General features: G+C 36.9%; 2 protein-coding genes across 3 annotated transcripts; one reads left to right on the plus strand and one right to left on the minus strand.

Annotated features, from left to right (window-relative positions):
* The first annotated feature begins 1323 nt into the window (after positions 1-1323).
* Positions 1324-5424, plus strand: LOC100242644 (myb-related protein 2). Of its 2 annotated transcripts, none has more exons than XM_010659209.3 (6): positions 1324-1610; positions 3359-3435; positions 3750-3807; positions 4359-4413; positions 4556-4613; positions 4707-5424. In XM_010659209.3, exons 1-6 carry the CDS (start codon positions 1346-1348, stop codon positions 5199-5201), a joined length of 1008 nt encoding a protein of 335 aa, XP_010657511.3. In that variant the 5' UTR covers positions 1324-1345; the 3' UTR covers positions 5202-5424. The 2 variants fall into 2 exon arrangements, with proteins under 2 accessions (XP_010657511.3, XP_059596957.1); XM_059740974.1 differs by having other exon boundaries at positions 1517-2035.
* An 836-nt stretch (positions 5425-6260) lies between these two features.
* On the minus strand, positions 6261-9210 carry LOC100246014 (transmembrane 9 superfamily member 12). The gene is made up of 2 exons (XM_002262843.5): positions 8977-9210; positions 6261-8717 (listed from the first exon to the last, which is right to left on the minus strand). Exon 2 carries the CDS (start codon positions 8656-8658, stop codon positions 6652-6654), a length of 2007 nt encoding a protein of 668 aa, XP_002262879.3. The 5' UTR covers positions 8659-8717; positions 8977-9210; the 3' UTR covers positions 6261-6651.
* Positions 9211-10423: the final 1213 nt, after the last annotated feature.

Genomic DNA, 10423 nt, shown 5'->3' on the forward strand with positions numbered 1-10423 from the left:
TTGTGAATTGGGGTAGAATGTATTTAGAGGATTATTCTTTGTCCTTGATTGATTTTTATAGAGTGACTTTTGACTAAATAGGAGAAAGGTTTCCTTCTTTCTTTTTGCCTAGCTTCTTGGGCGTTGCTTGTATACTTCATGCGTACTATTTTCACCTCTTTTAGGCTTTTCTAATACAATCTCTTATTTACCTATTAAAAAAAATATTAACAGGAAATTAGTAGGATTGTCGAGAAGTAAAAAATAGCCAATAATAAAAGTCAAATCTATTTTAGGATTGTCAAAGTCAAACCTAAAATATAGACTTTATAAATAAGGTAAATTATAGACAATCATGAAACTTATGCATAAAAACCATTAATATGATACGATTTGAATTTGGCATGAAAAAGGATGAAAAGGAAAAAAGAAAGGTAAATAAGGAAGTGATAGGGAGGTTTAGAATATGTCAAGCACATAAGTTATGAAGGGAAAACTATCACACTAGAACCGTAAAAGATAATGAAATATCAATAGAGGAATTGTCTCATGTTCCAACATTTTAAAGCAAAGTTATCTTCGTATAATTAGTATTTTAGAATAGACGCTATTAATAATATTTGATGATGATGACCGATTCGATCGTCTAATAATATCAGATCAATAACTTTGAGGATAAAGATCCTTTGACACGCACACGCATATTCTGAAGATCATCAAATTGTACGTCTCTTCCCCTTAAAAGAAGATGGGAGAATTTTATTGCAACACTTTTTAATTAATTCCACATAGATGGGAAGAAAAGGAAAAGGAGAAAAGAGCACGGGGTTTTTTAGACGTCTAGAGTATTGGGTTGCCTTTCCTTAGTGCTATATAGGTTTCTTATAAGCAGCGTTGGCTTTGTTGACGTCGAAACAGGTGAGTGCAGCGGAGATGAAGGAAGATGACGACACATGGCATCTGGGTTCAACATAAACTGGACAGTACTTGAACCGGTGCTCAAGGAAGGAGAGTGGAAGGCCTCAAGTACAAACAAAATTAAGGGGGAGCAAGCTGGAGAGAGGAGGAGGCCTCCACGTTTTCCTACATGCACATGCAGTGCAACAGACTTCACTTGATGAGAAGAGAGCAAATCATGGGACGACAGAGAACCATCCATACGGACTGATGTGTCGGCACTGGCAAGCGAGCGTCGCTCTTGCTTGGTCCTCGACTTTATCACCCCCCTTTTCGCGCTGTCACTGCAGGCATTGCCATTTGTTTGGCAGTGGTAGCAGTTGTGGCAGTGTGTGGGAGTGCCTATTTTGTTTTAAGGGGATCTTTCATGTCTTGCTCATCATCACTGCACATCCAAAAAGATCTAAATATGTTTGGAGGAGAAAGAGGAGGAGGACAGCGAGAACCGGGTGTTCCTTCGATCCATCCTTATCAGCACTTGTATCAACCGATGCTTCTCCCTGAACACCCTCAGCAAGGAATGTTCGAGGGCCGAACTGCTTTTCCTGTCCAGGTCCAAGAGGACCGTCACCCTTCCATTGTCTTGTCTTCTGATCTGAAACCACGCCTAAAATGGACACCAGAACTTCACGCTCTTTTCGTTGATGCGGTTAATCAGCTTGGTGGCCATGAAAGTAGGACTTTCAGTACACTTATTCTCTTAGGTTATCAATTAACAATTCGTCTTCTGTTCAGTGCCTCCTTTGGTTTCTGAAATATTAGAATGGGGTTCTATTATATCTTTCTTTTGTACGCTGGTTGGTTCAATTTACTTTAGTTTGTTTACGGTTTACGCCTATTTGGGAGGAGTGATTTTGGGGTTTTAATTTCTGGTTCAACTGTATGACATGGGATTTGCTCAATTTCAGGCCCACATCTGCGTCCATCTGGTTGGACTCCTTTTTGTGTAATATATGCCTTCTACTTTGTATGCACTGTGTCATTGGGCAAATTACCTCTATTTCTGGCATCAGAAGGAAGGGGGATTCTGGTTGCATTTGCCACAGTGGTTATTTTCTTAGCATATCGATTCACTCTCCCAGGATCTTGTCAATTATAGGTAGCCAGGCCCCATCAATCATGGTTGAATTTTTTATGTACAAGTCTCTTTCCTGTGTTCCTGTTTCCTTTTTTCCAAGCATGCATAGTTTTCATTTGCATCAGCATAGTCATTTTACCTTCATTTTTCACACTTTTGTTCTTTTCAGCACAAGCTGAGGTGTTTCTCACTCTTCCTTTCATGCTGAATTTGTTTATATTTTTATTAATCTCATGAGGTCTGCACTACTCTGAACTGCTTCTCACATCTCACTTTTCTTATTCTCCTTGCAGATTCATGGGATATTTTTAGTTGATTCCTTAGTGTTCTCAAATGTAGGTGTCTCTTTGATGGAGTACTGATCGTATCCTGTTTGTTGGTTTAGTTTTTGTTCAACTTCTTTCCTTTTCAAGTATATATGATCTGCTACCTTGTGGCATTCTATGAACTAAGTTCATGGTTTATTGATGCATGACCGGTCATGGCAACCTTGTGGGTTGGATAACTGGATATAACTTAATACTTTCCTTTTATATTCTTATAGTTCTGGTATGATCTATTCTGGAGAGATTCTTCAGTCTCTTCCACATGCTTATTTCGCTTTCTTTACCATGCTTGATGCTACTCATCACCATCATTGGGCGATATTATGGGAATTTTCTTGTCATTTTTGTTGCGGATGCTGCTGATGTGATAAATGTATTGGATTGTTTGAGCATGTCTTTTTAGTTGTTTGAATCCTTTGATCGCCTTTGTTTCTGATACACATGGGTGGCTTGTGTTTGAATTCGCCTTTGGTATTTGTCGCATTCAGTCTTATCGCTATTTTATAGCGATCCTTTCCCTTCTATCGCATGATAATTTGGTTGTAGAGGACAAAGGAGATTGAGGTGAGCAGCGAGATTAGAACATAATTAGAGAAGAATGCATTCATGAGATGGTAGAGGCAGCACCAAATGGTAGGTTGGTTACTGGTTTGGCCTTGGGTGTTGAAGACCAATAACTGCCCTACTCGAGGAAATGATGGACACTATATATATATTTACAGTGTCCATATAGAGCAGAATAGTTCGGATGAGGCTCAGTTGAGAGGGGCGTCTGATAAGGTAGAGCAAATAGTATGAAACCAGAAAAATATGAATAGTGACATGAACAATTAAGAAACTTGGAAAGGAAAAAAAAAGCTAGAAATGGGGAAACCTTTTTATGTACTTATTATGCATCATCTGAGCCGTTGATTTATTTGCAAAGTTTTTATAATTGATCTATTTTACTCTTCTTTTTCAGCTGTTCTGAGCAAGGCTTCTTGTTAATGCATCCTCATATTTTGCACTCTACTTGCAGAGGCCACCCCAAAGGCTATCATGAAGATAATGCGTGTAAGGGGATTGACTCTCTACCACTTGAAAAGCCATTTACAGGTTCCTCCATTATTAAACTTGAATGTCATTTAAATGCTTAACTCCAACAGTGTCTATAATGTTAAACTACCATGTTATCCCTACACATGGGGTCCCATACCCATCATGAGAGGCACAGGCCATAGGAGGACTGACAAATAAGAGGAAGGTTCAAGATCTCATATTAAACAGAGCTCTAATCCCATGTTAGTTTAGCAATTTTCCTAAAAATTTAAGTTACTAGGATTTGAACAAATAATGTATACCATGCTCTAATATACAATAATAGTGAAACTACCATTTGTAATTACCCAAGCATTTTTGGTGTTCTACAGAAGTACAGGATGAACATAATTTCAGGAAGGGAGGCTGCAAGAAGGGAAGCCGAAGAAGGTAGGCCCTTTGTTTAATCAACCTTCCTTTCATGGTTGTTGCAATTATGCAATTTGACCTCATAACGTTGTGTGCTTGTTGAAAACCTTGCTAGAACTAGAAGTATATGTTCCCTTGCTATCTCAACAGTAATTAGAGGAAAATTATTATGATGAAGAAGATTCAAAAGGATGCCCCCACAGCAAAACCATACTCTATGATGAACAGCATTAGATCAGGAATCACAAGGAGGATGGCTATCATACTAGAATCAGCATTTAAGGGTCTTTTCGTAAATTATTCTTGAAAATAGAAAAGTTTTCTAATTTGAATTTTTTTTTATTAAAAATAGTTTTTTAAGAATGTCTCTACAACACATTTTTTAAAAGAATATATATATATATTTCTTAAGTTTTCGCAAAAATAATTCTAGAAAACCATTTTTTTAAATAGAATTTTGTTCATGAAGATAATTGAAACTAATTTTTAAGAGTTGTTTTTAAAAACCTTACAGAACTATTTTACAAAATATTATCAAACAGATTTGTAGCTTCTCTTCTGTATGATCACAGAGGGGGAACAGCAAAAGGAAGCTGCAACTTCATCATCGCCACAAGAAGAAGATGAGTAAGAACCTCCACCATCTCCACCGTCTCTTATTACGCTTGAATTCAACAGATTTCATTTTCTAAGCAAGCTAAAAGCTAACTTGGCACAAGTTTTTTCCATCTTTATTTGCTTTCCTTTTTCTCCTTTTTTATCCATACAGGGTTGACAAAGCTGAAGATGAGACAAAAGATCAATCGAATGCTCATCTGAAAATTGATGTAATACGGGAGAAAACCTTGTTACTTTCATGTAAATTACTAATTTATCTTTAAAAAAATTCAGTTATTGATGTTAATGGATCATTGTTGCAGAAGATTGAGAAACACATTCGCATTTGTCAGGGTGCACAAGAGAGATACCTGAAAGCAGCACTGGACAGCGCACACCGAGCTGCTGCAAGGGAAACATTGGGATGTGCTGGCGCGGATGTCGACCTGACAGGACTTACAGCAAGTAGGACACTGCCATTTCCATCCGTCATCAAACAGTTCAACTTATGGCCTGCCCATTCCAGTGACATGGTGAGAACCGGTGGTGGTAGATTTCAGCCCCATGGCCTAGGTAATTCTTCATCAACACAAGGCTGGTTGGCTTCAGAGATGCATTCAGAAAGTTTCAAGAATCATTTGGGTTTGCCTGTTGATGGCTGCCCTACAATTGCTGGTGAGGAGACTAAAACCAATGCTGGTGGTGAAGAGAACAAAACTGCCCAGGATACTGAGGTTGACCCTGCAAGCATATACCTGAATTTGGATGATACAGGGATCATTGACATGGCACCCCACAACTCCCCTGGCTCTCCCTAGGACGAGGAAATGTCACTGCTGCTTAGCTATGATTGCAGCAGAAATAATATCATGGCACCATACTTAGCTTGATGTCTCAGCTATTTAACAGAATATAATTAAATATGAACCTGAACCTCTTGTCCTTCTGTATGAGGACACTTATCACAAGCAAAAATGTCTGAGATACCCAACAATTAAAAGAGCCCAACCAAAACTTTAAACGGTATTTAGAAGGCTTGGTTCAGGTGAATCCCTTTCTCATGATTCTTTTTGCTAGTTTCCTGTTTATCAATATCAACTTAAATCCAAGGCTTTGAAGCCCTGCCCCTGCCTGTCCAATTAGAGCTAATTGGGTAGAGTGGTTCTTCTTGACATTCTAGTCAAACTACTGTAAAAGGTTGTACAAAGCATCATCAACTCCCATTTATCAAAAGTGTTACCATGTATGTTTACATATTCAGTCATTTCCCCATAAGAGTTCCAGGTAGGAGACTGAACATGGAAAAATATCAAGTAAAAAACCCAGCTTCATGAGATGATGCTCTGCCAGTGCTTTTACATTACCTGTCCCAAGCTAGGTAGGTTGGCAACAAACATAAAATGTTTAACCAAATCCACCTGAATAACATGCTGTAAGTACAGCCCAAGAGAAGATGGGATAAAATGTCCAGTCCGCTCACTAACAATAGTTGCTAGGTCATTCACATATCCCAATCTCAGAAGTTCCCAACCCCCAACAAATCCATTCATGAAAGGAAAAATAAACAAGAACACAGAAAGCTCAAATGCCACGCAATAATTTAAAAGAAAGAATGTGTACCAGCATATTTAACTCTAAAAGGAAGACTTGCAATCAAGAAATAATCTACATGATTGAAGCTCCAGATGCATGCCATAACAAGTTTGTATGACTGAAACCCGGTAGCACCAATGAAGTTATACTGTCCAGCTTCTAAACGGTGCTATATTGAATGCCAAACCATCTTTTCCACTAATTTTGGGGTGAACAGTCAATATATAGAGCATTTATCATGACAATGGCTAACAGTCAGCTGGGTTAAGAGGACAAAGAAGACAGCCATTTAATCTACTTTTCTTTTCAATGATAAAGTGAAAGACGATACAAGGATAGAAAGTTCAACCAATTACAAATTTCCAGAACAAGTTGAATAATACTTGAGACATGATCTGTTTGTAGCTCAAAACTAGACCAAAAAACTCCAGAACACAAAGAAATTAACATAGTAAAATCACAACTTTAGAACTATTGAGTCCTCTAACCTCAAGAAGCATGGAAAATATAACAGGCCCGCAATGCAGTCAGCAAACAATCTGAGAGTTGTCTGACCTATTGCAGTATGATCAGCTACAGAAGGGAATTTAGTAAAAGCAAAACATTGACTAAGAGAACCTTCTCTTACAGGCTGGAAGTCTTCAACTGGCCAATGAAAAGGACCAGAGGTAACTTTTAGTCAATCTTTACTGATGAGAAAAGGTAATGGACGAAGTAGAAAGAGATAAGGAAGCCAATGGTGCCAGTAGACAACATGATCGCAATTGCCATAATCAAAGAATATCCAAGATAAAGTATAGCAGAAACTGGTCCACTTAAACTCTGTAGGTCAAAAACCAAGTAATTAATGGAGTATAGGAACACATAAAGGGCAACAGACCCGGAAGCAAAGAAAGCCTTCCACCACCACCGCCAATCCTCCACGCAGAGATGCATGTAGGTGAGGACCACAGACACTTCAGCACAAACAACAACCAGCAACAGAAGGACAACAAGTAGGAAACCGAACACATAATAAAACCTTCCAAGCCAGATGCTGGACAGAATGAAAAAAAGTTCAATGAAGAGGGTTCCAAAAGGAAGGGTCCCTGCACCAAGAACAAGCAGCCACGATGGATATTTGCGTGCAGGGATTTCTCTAGGGATCTGGTTAGTTCTCACAGGGTATTGAATAGGCTCAGATTGTGTTCCCAAGAATCCCCCCAAGAGTGTCAGTGGCACAGAAATGCAGAACCAGAGGGACAAGAGTATAAAATACAAGGAAATGGGAATAGCACCCGTACTCTTGCTGCCCCAGAGAATGAAATTCAATGCAGTAAGAATAACAAAAACGGTCCCAGGAAAGAAGCATGCAACCAACCAGGAAACCGACCTCCATCCTTCAGAAGTTCCTTTGATAGTTCTCCATAGACGTACGCCAACATACCCAGCAAAAATCCCCAGGAAAAGATAAAGAATTATCATCCCTGTGAGTAGCATTCCTCGGGAGGCTGGTGACATGAATCCCAGGGCAGCAAAAACAATAGTGACAACCGCCATGCCTGTAATCTGAACCCCATCACCAATCATTACACAGAGTAGCTTTGAGCAATCTGGTTCTCTAAACACATCTCCCACAACAAGCTTCCATCCAGAAAGCTCCTCATTCATCTGTGCTTGTGCTTCTTTGTCCAGTTCTTCATACCTCGTTAAATCCCTTCGCACTGTCCTTAAAAATATAACAAACACAATACCAGCTAGAAAAAAAATCACCATTAGAGAGTTTAGGATTGAGAACCAGTGGACACGGGCACCTTCCATCTTCAGATAAGCATCCCATCTAGATGGCCATTTAATATTGCTTTTCACAAATTCGACCTCATAAGTGAATGATACCCTCTCTTGCTCCCTAATTATTTGAGACTTTTCGATTTCTGTTGGGCAGCTAACAGATGTGAGATTGTCATACATTTTGTGTTTGGACATCACCTCAGGGTTAAATTTCACACTGCAAGGATAAACTTCAAAACCAACTATTTCAAATCCAGATGCCTTTTTCTTATCAGAATCAGAAATTACGTTCAAACCTTCTTCCCCAGTGCCAATTATCTCCACACCACTCCCCTCGTACTCATGAACCAAAACTCTGAACTTGAGGTGATTGATGATGTAATCATCATTACTTTGTGGGGGCGTATACCCAACTGGAAATCCAGTCCATTGGATGTTAACCCCATTTTGCTTGGCAAACCTCATTGCAGGCAAGTTATCTAGAATCATGTTCACTTGATACAGATCCCGAGTTCTCTGTTTTAAGAGCTTTACGTCATGCTCATTCAAAGGACTTGTAGTGCAGAGGTAGATAGTCTCATTGACATTCATCCGGAACCGATAAGGTGAGTTGTCAATTTGATCACCCATAAGGAGCTCTCCAAGATTCTCAGCACTTTTCTTTATTCCCGCAACGGGTTTGCAGTAGGGGAGACTATAATAGCTGAAAGGAAGTTCAGTCTCGATAGATGTCAAGGAATTCACTTTAGCTAATATAGGTTCGCCTGTTGAGTATGTATGCATATAGCTGCCCGGAAGATAAAACCCTCTGCATTCATGGGCAAAGAGAAATACCAAGAACAAAACCCAATGCACTGAAGATGTCTTTCTTCCTGATATAGCCCAGGAAGCCATTTCACACAGAGTATACATAAAAATTTTGAAAGTTTGTTTGATCTAAGCTAGTCTCCCAGGCGTAAACAAAACCAAATCTACACAAAGACAAACCTCTAACGTCAGAATCCTGGAATCAGTCGTTAATGTTTTCAAATAAAAGTATCAAGGAGAAGCACAATTTTCCTAAGCAGTTCGTATTTCAAACTACAGATCTATGCAAACGAGAGGTCAAAGGAGACAAAGACACAAGCACTAAAGCAAAAAAGCAAAAAAGCAAAAGTAAAACAGAAAAAAATTGGTCAAGCATTGAGAGGATAGCACATGGATCTCATAACGAGAGATTGAAGAAGCTACCGTAGCAGATCTTGTGATTCAGGCAGAGGCAGCGGTGGGATCGGATCGATTGAGAGGAGATTGGTCCGGAAGCGAGAAGGAGGGCAACGACTGCAACTGAGGAATTCTTTTCTTTTCGTCCTCTAAAACAAACAGTCCCTGGGTAATGCCAACACCTGTAAAATCGCGTTTTAACTCTGGTTAGATTTAGATCTTGTGCTGTGGACCGTGGTTGAGCTCATTCTGGTTTTCTTTCTTCTAATGGGCTGGGTTTTTGAGATGGGCTTCTCTTTATGCCCTAAGAGCAGCGGTTTCCAAAAAAAATATTTCAAATTCAGTTTTTTTTTTTGTATGTTATTTTTTTTCAAGCAAGAGTTTGCCTAAAAATTTATTTTTGATACAAATTTTTGCCCAACTATTTATCCCTATTTTTTTTTATTAATTTTCAATTACTTAATAAAAAACATAGAAAATCATGTCAAATTTATTTTAAAAAATCATCATATTTTTTAAATAAATTATTAAAAACTACATTCAGCTTTCTAAATTGAAAAACTATTTTTAAAATTAATTCCCAAAAAACCCCTTTGTATTTTAGTCATCATTTTTTTTCCTTTGAGAATAAATATACATTCTTAATGATTTGAAGTATTTTCTTATTCAAAGCATCACTTGATATAGTTTTTGAATATTTTCTTCAAAAAAATCAATTTTTTAATTATATAATTCAATACCAAAATTAATATTAAAAATATATTTGATATTATACACCTTATTTGAACAATTTCCTACTTTTATTTTAGATGAAAATTAACGCAAAAACAAAACTAATAATTTTTAGAAAGCAATGTTGCAATTATAATAATTTTATTAAATATTAAATAACTTTTTATAAAAGTCAAAATGGAAATTACAGACAACATTTTTTTTGTTTTTTAAGTCATTAGTTCTTTCAACAACAACAACAATAACACCGAAAACACAGAAACTCAAGTGGTGTTTGTTTTTCTTTGCTTTTTACTGAAAGCAATTTGTTTTCAAAATTTAGGTTATTTATTTTTTTATTTTTTCATAACTTATTATAAACTTTTTACTAAATTGAAAAAGTCAAAATATGTAACTTTTTCTAAATAGAAAAAATAATATATTGATTTTTCATTACTTTTTAATATTTAATATAAATAAAATGCTATAAAAACAAACAACTTAATATTTAACACTATTAAGTATTAAAATTCTATTTAGAATTAAGTAAAACAATAAACACATGAAGTTTAATTTTTTTTTTTTTTTTTTGTTTTTTCTTTTCAAAAGTTGATTAAAACAAAACTTAAAGTCATCCTTTTAGAAGAGTTTCTTTAATAAAAGCATTATTAACAAAAAATTTATCTAAATATGTTTTAACTTAAATTACTCTTCAATAGAATTTTTATATTGAATTTTAAAAAATATAATTAGAGGTGGAAGT

This window comes from Vitis vinifera, chromosome 12, assembly GCF_030704535.1.
Source record: "Vitis vinifera cultivar Pinot Noir 40024 chromosome 12, ASM3070453v1".
NCBI lineage: Eukaryota > Viridiplantae > Streptophyta > Magnoliopsida > Vitales > Vitaceae > Vitis > Vitis vinifera.

Excerpts from the sequence above, each read along its gene's own strand:
- LOC100242644 (XM_010659209.3), top strand. The coding sequence starts at position 1,346 with ATGTTTGGAGGAGAAAGAGGAGGAGGACAGCGAGAACCGGGTGTTCCT. Across the intron at positions 1,611-3,358 it reads TCAGCTTGGTGGCCATGAAA|AGGCCACCCCAAAGGCTATC; the intron begins GTAGGACTTTCA and ends CTCTACTTGCAG. Across the intron at positions 4,614-4,706 it reads ATGCTCATCTGAAAATTGAT|AAGATTGAGAAACACATTCG; the intron begins GTAATACGGGAG and ends TCATTGTTGCAG.
- LOC100246014 (XM_002262843.5), bottom strand. The coding sequence starts at position 8,658 with ATGTATACTCTGTGTGAAATGGCTTCCTGGGCTATATCAGGAAGAAAG.